The 18,260-nt window shown below is 42.2% G+C and overlaps 1 protein-coding gene across 2 annotated transcripts in view; it reads left to right on the top strand.

Moving 5' to 3' along the window:
* The window catches only part of LOC127551844 (rap1 GTPase-GDP dissociation stimulator 1-like), a 78,492-nt gene extending 62,430 nt beyond the window's left edge, over positions 1-16,062 (top strand). For both annotated transcript variants that reach the window (XM_051981964.1, XM_051981965.1), the window contains 6 exons: positions 1,174-1,308; positions 6,763-6,888; positions 8,070-8,209; positions 11,828-11,954; positions 12,807-12,935; positions 14,265-16,062. In XM_051981964.1, the coding sequence (XP_051837924.1) occupies positions 1,174-1,308; positions 6,763-6,888; positions 8,070-8,209; positions 11,828-11,954; positions 12,807-12,935; positions 14,265-14,416 (809 nt within the window). In that variant the 3' untranslated portion in view covers positions 14,417-16,062. The remainder of the gene's footprint in view (positions 1-1,173; positions 1,309-6,762; positions 6,889-8,069; positions 8,210-11,827; positions 11,955-12,806; positions 12,936-14,264) is intronic.
* The last annotated feature ends 2,198 nt before the right edge of the window (positions 16,063-18,260 follow it).

Here is an 18,260-nt window from a genome sequence, read left to right on the forward strand (position 1 = left end):
TAGTTACATAAGGTATATTTTTTAAAAGTAAAGAATGATTAGGATAGAATACCAATGCTCTCTTGAAGGAGATGGCCCTTGAGTTGTCTTGAAGTAAAGTGGGGTTTTTAACAGGAAGAGATAAGGAGGGAGAGGTCCCCAGGGTCACACAGCTAATAAGTTTCTGGGACCCTGACCACTGCATCAGTGCCAAACAGAGGAGCTTATATTTGATCCTAGGGGCAATAGTTAGCCAAGGATGCCTCTTGGACAGAAAAGTAGGACAGTAAAGCTACACTTGAAGAATAATTATTTGGTTCTTATGACAGAGTTAGAAGTAAAAGATGACAGAGCTGGGAAAGACTTAGAAGTCTGACTTATTTTTCCCATTATACAGATGAGAAACTGAAGGCTAAGATAAGTAAGGGGTGGGGGAGAAGGGGAGATGAGGATATAGGGATAGCATTGTTAGCAAGGTAAGAAAATAGCCAGGAAGTGACTAGAGAATCATGGTCCCTGAAGCATCCCTAAGAGGAAGGTGGAATGTCTAAAGTTAAAGGACGATGGTTCCTTGTCATAGAATCCCTTACTAAAATATAAACTTCATGAGGGTGGGGATATCTTACCCAATTTTTTATCTCTCTCTCAAAACTTAGCACTATATGCTGTGTCTAAGAAAAGGGAGAAGTTAATAAATATTTGTTGAATTAGACTATTGTGTCTAATAGGGAGAAAGAAAAGGAGATAACTCATCATCTTCTATAAGGAAACCTTTCCTAAACTCTCTTAAGTCTAATGCTTCCCTTCTTATTTCCTATTTATCTTGTAGATAACTTGTTTGTACATATTTATTTGATTATTGTCTCCCTCATTATATTGTGAAGTCCTTGAGGACACAGGGCACTGTCTTTTGCCTCTTTTTGTATCCCTTCAGCCAACACTTAATATTTGCCTCATGTATTAAGGGGCACTGGGGTAGCCAATGGGGGAGATGATTTTTAGAGAAGACACTGTCCATGTTCTCACAGAGCTTACAAAAAGGGGTACATGGCATACCAGTGTAGCTGTAATTTGAAAGGAGTCTCCATAACAATGCTATGCAAATTCTGAAGCGATATAGTGCCTGGTACTTGATAGAGCTTTAATAAATGTTAATTGATTGACTGAGTCGTGTTATCTCCTCCCCTCTTGCAGACAGCAACTGTGTGAAGATGGTACAACTGGGTGTTGTACATCAGCTCCTCGATGTCCTGGAAAGGCACGTGGACAATGGTGATGTGACGGTACAGCACGCAGCCCTGAGTGCCCTCCGTAACCTCGCCATCCCTGGTAGGGACCCTTCCCTTATCCCTCAGTGGTTTCTGACATTCGAACCAGTAGAGATGAAACTCATAGACATATACCTGCACCACATGGAATAATCAAAGACAAGTAGACTGGGATTCACGATTGCAAATCAGAATAAAATTACTGTATAACATCTTCTTCCTAGGGGTGTTAGGAGAATCAAATGCTTTAATAGTATCTAGAATTTATATAAGGCTCTAAGATTTGCAAATCACTTCACAAATGTGGAGATGCTATTATTACCTCCCCTCTCCATTTTACAGATGAGGAAAATAAGGCTAGGAGAGGTGAATTATCCAAGAACACACAACTATTTAGTGTCTGAGGCAGGACTTCAATGTAAGTCTTTCAATCTCTTGTCTATGGTCAGACCACATCTAAAGTAGAATGTTCATTTCTAAACTCCATATTTTAGCAAGGACATAGGTAAGCCGGAGGATATTCAAATCCTGGCCAGCTTCTGGACTCTTTAGACCCAAACCTCCCTCCGTTAGAGCTTCCTTGAGCCTCTTCCCTCAATTCCCCCATCAAATGAAGGGTTTGGATTCTAAAGACTCTTTCATTTCTTTGAATGGGTCTGTGATTAAGCATTTACAGTCATGGGGATTAGAAGCATAATATTCTCATAATCTGGAAAATCCATGTAAAAATTTTTGACCCTTCCTTCAAACCAGAAAAATCTGTATTTTTCTTTTTCTTTTCTTTTATAGGGTGTTTGCAATGCCTTATTGTGAAATTTGGGTTAAGTATTTAGTCTTAGACTCTGTGACTGCTGCTAGCCTTCTCATGTCATCGGAGGCTTCCCCCAAAATGCCAAAATTTTCCATTTAATTTCTTATGACAACCAATGCTATATTGCAACCAATGGGGAAAGTCATGAAGTGAGGAGACAATTATAGTTATAAACCTCAAATGCCTCAGTTACATATACCCTACAGCTATACTGCTAATATAGTCACTTAAGATGTGCATCACACTTGCCCTTAATATCTCTGTGAGATATGTAAGGGAAACAGTATCCTCATTTTAGAGCATGAGAAAACTAAGATTAGGAGTTTTGAGTGACTTGCCAAGCATCCCAAAACACATTAAGTATCTAAGGCAGGATTAGAATTGAGTTCTTCTCAAATCCCATGTCCAGGACTCTCCCCTATAAGCCAAGCCCCCCCCCCCTTCCCAGGTGATGGAGAGAGGGAGGAAAAGAAAGCATCAATTAAATGCCCACTATGTACCAGTCATCATGCTGAGTACTTTATGAATATCATTCTATTTGATAAGAGTCCTGGAACTATCCTTCCACATTAATGGGCTACCCAGAAACAGTAGCCATCTCATTTATGCATACAGTTCTTCAGATGTTTCCAAAGCGATTTCCCCACCCACCGTCTCTTGAGGTCCTCGCTGCAGGCCTGTGGGCTGGTTTGGGCAGCTTTGATTGTCTGTGTTAAGAGATGAGAAAGAAACAACTGCCTCCAAAGAGATTTAAGTGACTTCCCCAATACACAGCAGAGCCAGCCCTAGAACCCAGGCTTCCTGGCTCCCAGCGGTCGGAGCTGCCTGCCTCTGCTGGGTAGGGGTGGAGGGAGTCCCTTGCTCTAAATGATAGAACAAAGGTCCTGACACTCTTACACATCTCTCCCACCAGTAAAAGCGCTCCAATTTCAACGATTTTCATTTCAACCAACACTTAATATGTTCCCCATGTATTAAGGAGCACTGGGGTAGCCAATGGGGGAGACTTAAGTTTTGGGGAGGAACACTTCTTGCCCTCACAGAGCTTACAAAAAGGGGTCCATGGCATACTGTGTGGCAATAATTTGAAAGGAGTCTGCATAGGAACGCTATGCAAATTCTGAAGCAGGAAGGGATAGATCAGGGAAGATTTCCCAAAGTATCAACTGGGCCTTCGATGAAAGTTAGGATTTCAAGAAGCTGACATGAATAGGAGCAGAGCAAACAGTGTGAGTGAAGATAAGGAGGCGAAGAAATGTCAGGGGTGTGCCCAGGGAAGCAAGTACTCAGGCATGGAGTGTATGAGAGGTACCAGTTGGCAGAGGGCACCGAATAGCCTGAATGTCAAGAGTTTGAACTTCGTTCAATAAGCAGTAGGAAGCCATGGAGAGACATGATCAGGTGTGCACAGGGGAAAATAAACTGGCAGTGGCGTGAATGATGGACCAAAAAGCGGGAGTGTGAGAGGGGGAAGTGGGGAGAATGACTGGCAATAATAATTTTAGGCAGATGCTCTAACTGAGTATTTGGCAAATAGCCACACTCGGGCCTCTAGAGGACCAGGGGTAGGCAGAGAGGCTCCTGGGTTCAGAAAACGGCTGAGACACTCAAGAAGGAGAGAAAGATTTCTGTGTTCCACTTATACATCCCTCCCACCCCCTCACCCCAGCCCCAGGCAGGACGCAGAAAGACAGCCAGCAGAGGGGCAGAGGGAAAGGAAGGGAGGGGAACAGAAATCTCTCCATTCTACAGGAAGCCTGGGGAAAAAAATAATTACAGGACCTGGAAATTTCAAAAAAGAAACAGACCAACAAAACCGCTGTGAGTCACTTAGAAGAGTAGGAAGGGAGGGAGGGAAGGAGGAAAGGAACGCTATTTCACCATCCCCAACCCCAGAAGACTGGGCTACCTTCCTGGGCTTCACCTTGACAGCAAACATCAAAACCAGGGAAAGTGTCAGCAGGAGAGCCCCTGCTGGGCCCTGGCTTCAGCCTTAGGCTTTGAATCTGCACTGCCTTCCCCATACCCCAGCCCTGCTTTGAAAGGGAAAGAGATAAAAGCTGAACACTGAAAGAGACTTGGGCTGAGAATAAAATTAAATCAATTAGATACATTTGGAGATTGACAGAAGCCCACAAAAAGTGCTTTTAATTGATCAATGCCAGTGAGCAGTCCAGGGCAGCCCCCTAGAGATGCTGGGCTGCAATGGAGGGAACCCAGTTCCAGCTGCGGCCCCCAAGGACCAAAGAACACAGCAAAGATCATTAGTAATTGGTCTGGCTCCTCCCTCAGCCATGGGATCTGAGAATTCCCAGGAGAGAAACTCCCCAGGAAAAGAACATGGGGCGGCCGGGAAGGAAACACCTGGGCTCAGGACAATAGGGACTCTAAGCATGGGGCTGAGAGCTCTCAAAGGCAGGGCCGGATTCACTGTGCTAGTTGGTCTTTGTTCTCAAGGAGGACCACAACCTTAGGGAGGGGACCCAGGACAGGCAAGTGAGCTGGAGTTAAGGGAGGAGGGCTGGGCAGGGTCACCTGCCACACTTTCCCCTCCAGAGCCATCAGGGTCCAGTGGCCAGATAGAGACCAGGACTGGAGACAGCCTGGGGTGGGTGAGGGAGAGCGGAAAGTAGGCCCTTTGCTAGCAGAACTCACAATATTGATGGGGCACATCTACGCAGAGGAACAGAGAACATCCCATCCCTGCCACGACTTTTTGTATGGGTGTGGCCAATTCCCGATACATCTCTCCTGTCCCAATTTCCTCATCTGTAAAATGTTTGCTTTCTTTCCATCTCAGCATTCTGAGTGTCTTGACAGCTAGGTGACACAATAGAGTGAGGTATTTGGAGTCAGGAAGACCTGAGTTCAAATACTACTTCAAATACAGTTAAGTGGCAAGACACTTAACCACTGTGTGCCTCAGGTTCCTCACCTGTAAAATGTGGCTGACAGCATCCACTTCAAAGGGTTGTTATGGAGATCAAATGATAACATATGGAAAGGACTTTGCAAGCTGTTCCCCAAACCCAAGATGCTTTCCCTCCTCACTATGGCTTCTTGGAAATCTTGTTCCTTTAAAGGCTCAAATATACCTCCCTTGTACATGAGACTGTTCTGATCCTTCTAGCTTTTGGTGCTCTCTCAATCCCAGAGTGTGTGTGTGTGTGTGTGTGTGTGTTGTGTGTGTGTGTGTGTGTAAGTGTAAGAGAGAGAGACAGAGAGGGAGGGAGGAAAGCAGGGAAGGAGTAAAGGAGAGAGAGGGGGGAAGAGAAAGAGAGAGAGAAGGAGAGAAAGACAGAAAGGGAGACAGAGAGACAAAGAAAACAAAGAGAGAGGAGGAAAGGAAGGGAAGGAGGGAAGGAGACAGAGAGAATATTCTCCATTGTGTGTGTACATATATGAGAGAGAAAGAGAGAGAGAGAGAGACAGAAAGGGAGACAGAGAGACAAAGAAAACAAAAAGAGAGGGCGAAAGGAAGGTAAGGAGGGAAGGAGACAGGGACAGAGAAAGAGACAGAGAAAATATTCTCCATTGTGTGTGTACATATATGAGAGAGAAAGAGAGAGAGACAGAGAGGGAGGGAGGAAAGCAGGGAAGGAGTAAAGGAGAGAGAGGGGGGAAGAGAAAGAGAGAGAGAAGGAGAGACAGAAGGGAGACAGAGAGACAAAGAAAACAAAGAGAGAGGAGGAAAGGAAGGGAAGGAGGGAAGGAGACAGGGACAGAGAAAGAAAGAGACAGAGAAAATATTCTCCATTGTATGTGTGTGTGTGTATATGAGAGAGAGAGAGGAAAGACAGACAGACAGACACAGAGGCAGAATGAGAGGCAGAGGTGGTGCAGTGGGTAGAGTACCAGACCTGGAGTAAAGAAAACCTGAGTTTGAATCTGGATTCAGACACTTAGCAGCTGTGTAACCCTGGACAAGTAACTTAACTCTTCCTAAGTTTCTTCTGTAAAATGAGCTGGAAGACAAAATGGCTCCTGCATCTTTGCCAAGAAAGCCCCAAATGGCATCACAAAGAGCCAGACATGACTGAACACAGCAAAAGAAGAATATGTATGTATTTGAGCCTATTTGAATTGCTTCCTATAGAATATAAGCTGCTTAAGGGCAGAGATCGGTTTGCTGCCGTGCTTTTAGGCCAGTGTCCGGTCTAGTCCCCTTTTAAACCTGTAATTCTATCGATGCAGAGAGCCTCCTTATAATTGCAGAGTTGCCTGGACCTTGAGAAGCTGTCCACACTCACAGTCAGTACATGCCTTATTTCAGGCCTTTCTCTCCTTGAACCCAGCTGTGTCTCTACTCTGCCGAGGTGACCAACACAATATTGTTGCTTAATCATTTTTAGTCACATCTGACTCTCCATGACTCTATCTGGAGTTTTCATGGCACGAACACTAGAGAAGTTTGCCATTTCCCTCTCCAGTAAATGAAGGCAAACAGGGTCACACAGCTAGTGTCTGTGGCTGGATTTGAACTCAGTTCCTTTCCACTGTGCTTTCCCACTGAACCACCTAGCTGGCTTGGCCCGTGGCAGAAGCTTAATCAGGGTTTCTTAATTTAAACATTATCCTTCACCCCCCATCACTGTGCTTCAAGCCCTGCAGGCCAACAGCAGCTTCCATGGATAACTACAGGACCCAGAACCCCAAGCAGTAAGGGAGGATGTTGCAATCTCTCCCTTCCATTCTCTTTTCCAGTGATCAACAAAGTGCAGATGCTGGAAGAAGGTGTGGCCAAACGTATCCAGATGTTGCTGAGGTCCGAGATGCCTCCAGTGCAGTTTAAACTCCTAGGAACACTCCGAATGTTGATGGATGGCCAAGGTAGAGAGCAAGGGAGCTCCACTGGCTCCCGACCTGATACTAGGAGGGAAGGAGGGCAATCTCAACTCCTCTCCATTCCAAAGGGATAACAAAACTAAGGGGTCAGAGATGTAAGCCTGAGCTGATTATTCTTACTGGGAATTTTCTACATCCAGAAGGTCACTAAGTGACCTCTTTTATTAAGGTTTATGGCAGTGGTTCTCAAACTCTTTTTCTCAATATTTTTTTTTTTACGGTATTAACAACTATTGAGAATATGTCCAAAGAGTTTTTCTTTATATGGGTTACATAATAGATATTTATCATAAATAGAAAAAAAACTAATTTTGAATTTGTAGACCCTCTGAAAGGATTTCAGAGACCCTCCAGGATTCACTGCACCACACTTTGAGAACCACTGGTTTATGGGGATATGAAAGCATTAATGAAACACAGATTTCCAAGTGCCTTAAAACTGTCACTCAGTCTAAGAAGCCTGTGACATTAATATGGCCATAGTGAGAGATGAGTTAGACCTTCAGTATTTAAGGACAGCCAACCCCTCAGGGAAATTGTAAACTGAAGGTATAATACTCTACCTCCAGATCACCCAAAAATAGCTAATGGAAATGTTCCCAAACATTATCAAAACCAACCATTTCTTAGTAGAGATTCTCAGGGGCCACCAAAATCTATCTCAAAGTTGGACTTCTCCAACCCCAGCAAGAAACAAATAGTCTTCCCACCTTTAATTGCCTCATGTTTTACTTACTCAGAGCAGCCATTGACCTTAATTAGCTTGGCAGGGGAACATTAACATTTTCCTGTACATGTGTCTCTTAACAAGTTCCTGTTAAATTAGTTAATTGTATTATCTAGTGTAAATTCATTAGTCTGGCAGATGGGTTGATTGAGGGGGAATGAGAGGGAAGTAAGGGAGGAAGATGGGCAAAATGAGGAAAAGGCAAGTTTTTTGGCCTCTATTTAATAGCAGGAACACAAATGGGAAGCTCTGGCTTCAACTCCTGGCTCTGGGTCTTTTGGGCCCATGAGGAGGAACTGCCTGCCAAGCTTGAGGGCACCAGTAGCCTGGGATGTGGAAACACCTGGGGTACATCCCCAAGGTGGCTTTTGGCAAGTTCATCCTTGGCCTGTCCCCAGTGCTCTGGGTCACCTACAACTTGTAGTCTTTGCTTTGCCAGTGAAAGCCGCAGAAAGTCTTGGGCAGGACCCAGCTCTGTTGAACCGGCTAGTGCAGTGGTGTGAAGCCAAGGAAAATGCAGGTGTCCAAGGAGAAGCCAACCGCCTCCTAGCTTCACTGCTGAGACACAGCAAGTCCCAGGTGAGAGGTAGCCAGAAAAAATGGCAAAATGGGGAGGGGGAGTGAGAGGGGACCAATCAAAACTATTTTTCTATTGAAGAGTTATCAAGACTTTCTGCCCAAGCTCTAGTTGGATGTTGGATCCTTCACTTCCCTGAGGACATGTGGTATAGCAATCCACGGAATTTCAAATTTGGAAAGGATCTCAGAAACCTCCCCCTCTTACATCAAGCTTAAATTTAGGTTTTTTTTTTTTGTTTTTTTTTTTTTTCACAATTTCTACCCATCATGGCTCCTAGATCTTCACTCTTGGACCAAACAAAACAAAACCAATCTAATTTAGAATGGTACCATGGAAAGAACACTGGTTTTGTAGTCCTGTAGGACCTGACTTCAAAGCCCACCTCTGAAACTCTGTATCTATGTGACTCTGGGCAAATCACTTTATCTCACTGGCCTGTTTCCTCATCTGTAAAGTGAGGATTGCACTGGATAGCATTCTAACTCCGAAGTCCCTTCCAACTATAGAGTACAACTCTATTAACTCTGTCTCTGATGACCGCCCTCCAATAAATGAAAATAAATTTATATTCCTACTGAATCTTCTCATTTTGATGTTCTCACCCATTTTTTTTCAACTTATCTTCCAAGCTTCTTTGTGTGCAAAATGAAGGGATTAAACTAGATTTCTAGAAACCCTTCAAGTTCTAAGCCTATAATCCTAGCTGTAACTAACATGGGGCTAAAAAGGCTTTACTTCAAGTCCACTGACTTGGGATATTGAGTTCAACTTTCCTCCAAACAGCTCCTTTGCCTTCTCCCTTAGTACCCATCATTCCCAAACTTCAGCGGGCAAATATGATGCAGCTAATACCCTGCTGGTCATGCTGCTGGACAGCTCCTCTTCCAGACTCCTTTTCTTTCCCAGCCCTTGAATATAAATGGGCTACACAGATCTTCTATGTGCTGTGTTCCCCCCAAAATTGTTTCAGGTGAAAAAATTTCTAGTTGTCGATTTATTCAAATATCACTCTCCTCTTCCATCCTTACCTAGCTCATCCCTTAGAGGTCTAAGACCCCTGTTTACAGATAAGGAAACTAAGACCCAGGGAGCCTAAGGTCTTGCCTGGAGTCAGCTAGTATCAGAGACAGGATTCAAATCCAGACCTTTCTACCTTTCAGTGCAACATACAATCCACTCTACTCCATGGCTTCCATTCTACAAGTTCCTACCCTCCTTACCGTAGAAAGTTATATGACCCTTTTGTGACTCATTTTTCCCCACCTACAAATAGTGGCAAAGATTCCACGCCAACCTTTTCTCTTGGGGACATTTCTGAGGATTGATGACACAACTTGGAAGAAAGTTGAGCACTAATCATTGTTCTACAGGCTGGGTCTGCTCGAGTCAATAGTTAATTAATTATTGCAAAGCATCCTGGAAATACTTGGGGCTAGGGAAATGTTTAATTAAAGCATGCTATCGGCAGGAAGCCACAACTGTCTTTCATTGCAGAGTGCGTTGACTCCTGGGTATATAAATCATTCTGCTTTTGAAACACTTGAACTCAGAAGTTGGTTTTAGTTTTTATTTTTTTACCATAGACCCTATGTAGCCCCTCTATTTCAAGAGAGCAGGAACTAAAGATGGGGCTTAATCAGGTGTATCTCTGGTACCATATTTCTTTGTATTTCAAGTTCTAGCCTTGGAGACAAAGAGAACTGGCTTCAAATGTCATATCTAACAATTACTGTGTGACCATGGGCAAGTCATATAATCTCCTTAAATCCAATTTTTCTCTTCTGTCAAAGAACAGTCACATTTGGTGTAACTGCTTCACAAAGTTATTATAAGAAGCAAATGATAGAATGCCAGTAAAGCCTTTTACAAACCTTAAAGGGCTTTCTGATCATCATCTAATCCAGGGCTTCTTAACTATCTTTGTAACATGGATCTCTAGGAAAGCCTAAGGAATAACTGTCATTCAGTCCACATACATTTATTTATGAAACACCTACTGTGTTCCAGTTACCCAAACTTTTTGGGATACAAAAAGAGGTTAAAAAAAAAATCCCTTCCCTTAAGATCACCTTACAGGGAGTAATAATATTCCTTTTTTTTTTTTTTTTTCCTGAGGCAATTGGGATTACGTGACTTGCTTAGGATCACACAGCCTAGGAAGTGTTAAGTATCTGAGGCCATATTTGAACTCAGGTCCTCCTGACTTCAGGGCTGATGCTCTATTCACTACATCATCCAGCTGCCCCAATAATAATATTCTTAAGTAATAAAATAAAATATAGAAGATTCCAAATGAGTTCAGTTTTACTGAAATTCGACTATCCAAATATTTAAAGAACAAATGTATGGAGCCCCTGCTTTGTATACACAGATTTTTTAGACCTTAGACCTTAGACACAGAACATCTTGAGTCATGCTAATGGAAGTGTATACAGTTCTCATACCACATCAGGAGTACTGGGTCCAGTTCTAGGTATCGCATTTTATGTAGACAATCTAGAACATGTCCACTGGAGAATGATAAGCTTAAGACCATCTTCTCCAATGTCCACTGGCATGTCTGTTCCAGAAAAGGAATACTAGGTTAGACAGATGGACTACAGAGACATCTTCAGACCCTGAAGAATGGTGGTCAAGAGGAAGGATTAGTTTTATTAGATCCACCATCAGATGTTCTAGCACCTCCACTCACACTCACAGCTAATCAGTGAGACCATGGCCAGACCACTGGACAAGCTCTATCTGCCATCCTGACCACTGACGGCCATACCATTTAACAGCAGCCATGCTAGGGAATATTTTTTAATTTTTTAATTACATGAATATTTTAGCATTCAGGCAAAATGCACAGAATTGGAATCAGAGGCCAGTTCTCAAATCCTGTCTCTGATGCTTCCTGTGTGACTCTGGACATGTCATTTAAACTCTGCCTTTTTCTTACCTACAAAAGGAGGCAATTAGACCAGATGGTTTCTGAGATTCTTTCCAGCTCTAAATCCCTAACCCTAAACTGAAGTTTGAAGTCTCTTTCAGGGATGAAATAATGAATGGGAAGGAAAAATATCATTTCAAGTCAGAGATCTAAGTTCAGTCCTGGATCTGCCATTTATTCACAAAGTCTTTGACTCTGAGTACATCTCTTCACCTCCCTGGATAGAGTTCCATTTTCTCATCTATTAAAAAAAAAAAAAAAAGCGAGGAACTGTCCTAGCTAGTTGCTAAGATTTTTTCTAATTCTACTTCTATGTCTTCTGTGATCCTATGAACTGAGACTTGTGGACAGATGCTACAGGGAGGCAGCTTTGGGATCAGTGTAGAAGAGCCTTTCGAACCACTAGAGTTATCCCAACAATAGAATGAAATGATTCTACATTCCTCCCAGATTACACAGCCACTGTCAGCGATGCTATATAGAGAAGAAAGCTGAACCAGATGCTCTCTAAGGACCCTTTTCCAACTCTGAGGTTCCATGGGTTCCATATGGTCCAGAACACATACAATAGCTATTATTATCAGGTTCTCTCTCTGTGTCATTTGTCTCCAACTTCCCTTCCTCCAAGAAGCTTATGGTTGCAGCACATTCTGAGGCAAACATTTTTCTGTCCTTTTTCCAACAGGAAGTGGTTAGAGCCATTCAGGAAGCCCAGGGAATGAAGCACCTCGTTTCCATGACAACCAGTGAGCACGCCATCATGCAGAATGAAGCTCTGATAGCACTGGCCATTGCTTCAGCAATTAATTTAGGTAGTTCATCAATGTGCATGTGGGTTAAGAGATCCCAGCTGTGTCTTGTCAATCATGGGGAGGGGGGAAGGGGAGGTATTAGCTAAAAATGCAGGAAAGGATGAGAAATTAACTCAATTGCTTATGCAAGAACAGCAGAAAGTCCATTAACCTCAAAAAATTTTGAATTTTGAATTTTTTCTGGTAAAGTAGAAAATACTCTAAATCTGGATTCAGAGAAATTATTCCTTAGGCAAACTTACAAATCATTTCTCCAGGTTTCAGCTTGTGATCTGTAAAATGAAGGGCATTAGGATAAGATAAACTCACAAATGTCTAGATTTAGAACTGGAAGGGGTCCCTGAGGTCAGTAAGTCTAACACCATCCCCCCCTTTCATAAATGAGGGCAACTGAGACAGAAAGAAGTCACCTAACTTGCCCAAAATCAGAGAGATAATAAATAGCAAAGCCAAGATTGGAATCTAAATGATCAGATTCCAAATCACATGTAATTCTGGTGTGCCATCCTGGCCCTTCAATATTCTTTCATTCCTTGATCTGTAATCCCAGTTTTTAAAATGAAAGTCTCTGACATCCAATTCTGTTGGCCTCTTGTTTTCTGAGGCTTCCATTAATTTCTACTCTGGAAGCTTTTACTTGAAATGGCTTTCTATTACTTACAGAAGAACCCCTTTATAAGGCTAGAAAGGGAGGGATAATGGAATTGTTTTCTATGTATTCCAGGCTTTCCTATAACATCTCTAGAAGTGGGTTGTGTTAAGTTCCAAGGATCCAGGACAGTTCAGCCAGAGTCACAGTAAAGAGAAGTATTTTACAAAAAACTTTGAGCACGTCACCTCTTTTTTCTGCAGAAATCATCAAAGATGCATTTAAAGAGTCCAAATTGATTCCAAATTTACAGAAGCTTCTTGAAGATGATATGACAAGCCCAGAGGTGAAGTACAAGTCCCTGGGCCTCTTATGCAGCCTCCTGAGTTCAGGTAAATAGCTCATCTCCCATGAACTTCCCATGACTAGACAAAGGAAAAGCAGGTTTCTAGACTCCAGCTATGTGGCAGCCCCGGTAACAGTGTCCTACTTGATCTTGTGAAATGAGTGTACGACAAATATCCCTGATAGAAAAAAAGTGCTGTTCTGACTCCAAGTCATTCTTCTGCCTGATTTTCACATTAGTGCTTTGTCTTCAGAATGGAACCCGAAAATCCCGTCCCATATTCCCTTTACAGGTCTCTATTTTCCCTCCTCACTTCTTTGTAATTGTTTACTCTTTCCAGGGATCCTCAAACTACGGCCTGTGGGCCAGATGCAGCAGCTGAGGATGATTATCCCCCTCACCCAGGGCTATGAAGTTTATTTAAAGGCCCTCAAAACAAAGTTTTTGTTTTTACTATAGTCCGGCCCTCCAACAGTCTGAGGGACAGTGAGTTGGCCCTCTATTTAAAAAGTTTGATGACCCCTGCTTTAGACTATAAGACTTTTCACTAGAAATTGGCCCACACTTTCATTAGAGACCTATCCATGCTCCCTTTTCTAATTCTGAAGAGAAAATACCAAACCTCTAGCCTGAGATAATAGGTTTCTTCATCTATCTCCCTTTCTGCTTTTTATCTACAGCCCAACTAAACTAAAATGTTCTCCAAACCTCTGTTAAGTCATTTGGGAAAAACGAAGGAACCCCACATTTGAAAAACTCTGCTTCTACACCCTTCTCCCTAGCATCCAGCTTTGCTACTTAGAGCAATCACCTGAAGGGCTGAGAGAGAAAGAGAGGGCTTGGAGTGTTGAGATCCAGCTTTTACCTAAAGGATGAGGGAAGGAAAAGAAGAAGCCCACAATGAACTAGTCCAGAGAAGGAACAAGAGGGTTAAAAATTCAGAATGGACTAGAGCATGGAAAAAAACAGTATGGATAGTGAGGAGAAAAAGTCCAGAACCAGGTGTTTGGAGAGAAAAACCCTACCTAGGAAGACTTTGGTAGCCCAAATTTACAAGTGATCCAAACATTCCCTTGGGAACACCCTATTCCTTTGGGTAGATAAAGAAAAAAATCAGAATACTAGACTAGATGTGGGAAGAGCAAAACTCTTAGGGGGAAAAAGTATCTTGATATCTTGGCGTTTTGATAAGCATTCCTTAATCTGATAAAAGCCACATTTCTCTAGCTAATGAGAATAAGATTGATTAATTCTTATAGGAAAGATAAAACTGACCAATATTTACTATCAGAAAGGGGTGCTTAGTTCCTAGGCGCCACCCAAAGGGATGCCAGGAATCCACTTTATTGATATTTCATTGTTTAAATATCTCTAGGTGATTTGAGAAAGCAAATGGAGGAAGCCAAAGTCCAAGACACACTGGAGAGCCTCTGCAACCACAGTAATGTCAACGTGGTCAAACAGGCCGTCACCGCAATCCAGATCCTGAAAAGAAACGCCCAGGACTCAGGTCTCTTTTTCCCCTAGGTGCTGGTGTTCCTGTTTCACCGAGACCAGCCTTCCTTGGGAGGTTGCTGTTTGCAATATATATTACACCTATTCTTCTTGCCATCTCTTCCTCACACTTGAGGGGGGAACCCAGAGTAACCCCATCCCTGGACGCCAAACACAGCACACTCACATTCTAAGTGGTAGTAGTACCCAGCAACATTGTGGTCTTCCTGCCAACTTTGGGGATTTTTAGTCACCTACCTGTGCAACCTCTACGCTCACCTTTGATCCAGGTGGTCCCTCTAGCTGATACCCTAGAGGAATTCTTCATTCAGTGTGAACCACGCTCCCTTTCATGTCCCTCACCAATCAGGGACCTTTCACCAGCCCTTTCCTTCTTCTCTAAAACAGGCCTAGAGATTGCAGGGAACAAGTTATAAAAAAGGCTCGGTTTAGGGAAGTGGTCACCGAAGTGGCGCTGAAAGAATGGCTGGGGAAGAACTCCTCACCTTAGATAGTTAATCATGCAATGAATATTGGACTGTCTGCTACACAAAGCACCATTAACCACAGCAGTGGCAATGTGACATTGTTAGGACTCTTCTAGAGTTAATTTTGCAAATTGCACCAAAGCCTACGCTGGCAACCCAAGTTATAGAATCCCACCAATATTTCCCAGCTCCCAGGTCTCTACTTTCACCAAGTGGGCAAGATCTTTTTAACCAAAACGTAGGGAAAGCCCCAAATGACTGATCCCTGGTGTATGATCTCCTCTTTGTTAAAGACTTGTGGCCATCCTAACTATCCCTCATCTTAAGACCCGTTGAACCTACATCCCACCTCAACCCTCCCAAGAACTTTTTTTTAAAAACCATTGCTCAGGATTGACTGGTCTTCCAAAGCAGAATCCTACCTAAAAACCTACGGCCCAATCAATAATTTTATGAAAGCCCAGCTTCCACTGGATTTAAGTAATCTTATAAGTAACAGGTCTTCCCTACCCTCACGATGCAGTGGAAAGAATGTTAGATTTGTCATCAGAGGGCCTGGATTCAAATCCCAGCTCTGCCCTTATTACCTGTTCAGAAAGTCACTTAAAGGAAGGAAGGTTAGATCAGATGACTCTTGAATTTTCTTCCAGTTCTGTGCTCCCAGCAGCAGAAACAACTGACATGTCTTAGTAGCAATAATCTCATTTACCATAGAAAGAGAAAAATTGGATTCACAGGGAAAGACTGAGGACTGACAAGGTCCCTGAAGGGGAGGTCTCATGAAACAGGTTCACACTATGGGGAAGATGACACTTACCTCTCAGATGCAATCATTTCTGTCCATCCACTGGCCCACAATGATACAGTGAAGTATCCTCCTAGAAAACAGATCTGTCTTCTGGGATCTGTAGGCTCTGAGAGCAGTATCTGCTAGTACAGGTCAAGGGCAGGCAGCGAGAACTAGGAGTTACTAAGGAAGATGGGAGGGAGTCCAAACACATCTCATTGATATTCTGTCCCAATTACTGTCAAGTGGAAATGACAAAAGAATTCTCTGCATCTCAACTCCGTAATTTGTTCAATGAATAAACTTCAATTCCATAACAAGTTAGTGACTCTCCATTCCTTGGGTCTGTATAATATTATGCTTTTGTATACTGCTTTAAAAAATAAAAGCCTTTGCAAAGCCAATTTCACATCTAATTTTATCCTCAAATACCCACAATGAATGAAATAGATAATGGCAAACATAATCCCCATCTCAGAGATGGAATAAGTGAGACTCAAAGAGATTAAACAACCTGTGACCAAGTCAAGGATGTACAACCATCTCCTAACTTGTTTAGTCATTTTCAGTTAGGTTAGAAGCTTTGTGAGACCCCATTTGGGCTTTTCTTGGCAAAAACACTGGAGTAGTTTGGTGGTTCTAGCATCACAGAATATCTGAAGCCAGATTTGAACTCAAACAGATGACGCTTGCTGAATCCTTAAGTACTCTATCCATTGCATCACCTAACTGTACCTGTCCTATTAGACCATCTAAAGACATGAATAATTATCCTATGTACTTTCTCCTTCTGTTATTTCACCATGTGTACAGGTGAACAGCCATGGACAGACAATGATTCTGGGTCTTAATAATCTTGAATGCTCAGTTTTCATTGCTCAAGTGGTAACACTAATAGCTCTTGGATCATTTCTTCTATTATTTCTATTTGGAAATAAACATGAGGGTAAATTTCTCTCTACTTAATTTCATTTATATGGAAATAGCCTGATTTTTCTTTTTTTTCCCTTAACATTAAAAGAAATTATCACAGCTCTGGATCTAAAAGGAAAAAAAAAAAATCACTTGAAATCCTTCCAAAAAGTCAGTATCAGCCACCAATGTGACATGCAAAAATGCTTAGTGCAATGCCTGACACACAGTAGGTCCTTAAAAATGCTTGTTCCTTTTCCTCTAGTGGAAAACAATTATGACATGACCTCTTCTCTCAAGAAGCTTACATTCTAATAGGGGAAAACAATCAGGAAGAAGTAATTTGAAAGCTGTGGGGATGAAGTAGACGGATACATCTCTTCCAGGAACAATGATAGAGTTCATGTGATCATGAGTTCCAGAACCTGGGTAGAGAGGGCAGGGAAGACCTCACAGGGATGTTCAAAACTATATATGTGTGTGTCTATTTGTGTGTGTGTGTCTATTTGTGTATATATGTACACACTATTATTATTATATATGCATATATACATACAAATACTCTGCTACACATAAATGCCAAATTATGGATTACTAACTTTTACTTCCCTCAATTCTTCCATCAGTTCAATTTGTGATTCACAAGGTTTTCTTTTTATCCCAACCCATCTATCTTCTCATAAACTTCAATATCCATACTGATGACTTTTAAAATTCATTGGCCTCTGCCAGTTCCAAACTCCTTAGCTTTCTTGACCTCCACCATCACACTACCTCAACTATCAATAAAGGTAATTACACTTCATCATTACCGAAAACAATTCCATTTCCAAAGACTTGAACTCTGAAATTCAGTCCTCTGATCACCATCTTCCGTCCTTCTAATTTGTCACAGTGGCTCAGAAATTTGATCTTTGGTCACTCATGACCCCTTCATCCATAAAAGCTATTTTCTACTCGAGTTTCTTGTCTATGGTTCATACTATTCCTTAGCCCTAGCTCATCATCCTACCTTAAACTGATATTGCTCCTCTGAATGATGTTAGGAGGAGTAAGGAAGCCATGGGGACTAGGTGGAGCACCTGCATTTGTGCTTTCGAAATCCATCCATATTCCCCATAAAACATGATTACTACTTACCCACTTTACCCCTAGGAGTCCTTTAGAGAAATGCTTCGTTTAAGACTAAATTGCTGTAAGAATCCAGGGCATATCCATGTTATCAGAGGAACTTAGTGGAGCCATATAGTATACCTACATATACAAACACACTGGAACATATATGTGCAAATGAGTCATTTACATGGGAGGACACATCTACTCCAATGAGAGTATTCTACAGCTTAAGTCACCCATATTACTAACTCATCTTGGCTAACAAGTGACTAGTTAACTTTTTTTTTTTAAACCCATCCTATCCTCAAAGGATGGCTTGCTTGTCTATCACTATACAGAATAACAAAATATGACAGTATCAAATGTTTTGGGGCAACTAAGAATCATTATATGTTATGTTCTCCAAAGGGGATTATTTTGAAGGACACAATACTCATTAGAATATAAGTTTTATTATTTTTGTCACATCTGGAGAGGAGAACTCCATGTAGAGAATTCCCAGTGTGTAAAACTCTCCCCAACAATGAGGATGGACATTTAACTTAGAATCCTGAGACAACATTTCTGGGAAAAC

Source organism: Antechinus flavipes, chromosome 2 (assembly GCF_016432865.1).
Source record: "Antechinus flavipes isolate AdamAnt ecotype Samford, QLD, Australia chromosome 2, AdamAnt_v2, whole genome shotgun sequence".
NCBI lineage: Eukaryota > Metazoa > Chordata > Mammalia > Dasyuromorphia > Dasyuridae > Antechinus > Antechinus flavipes.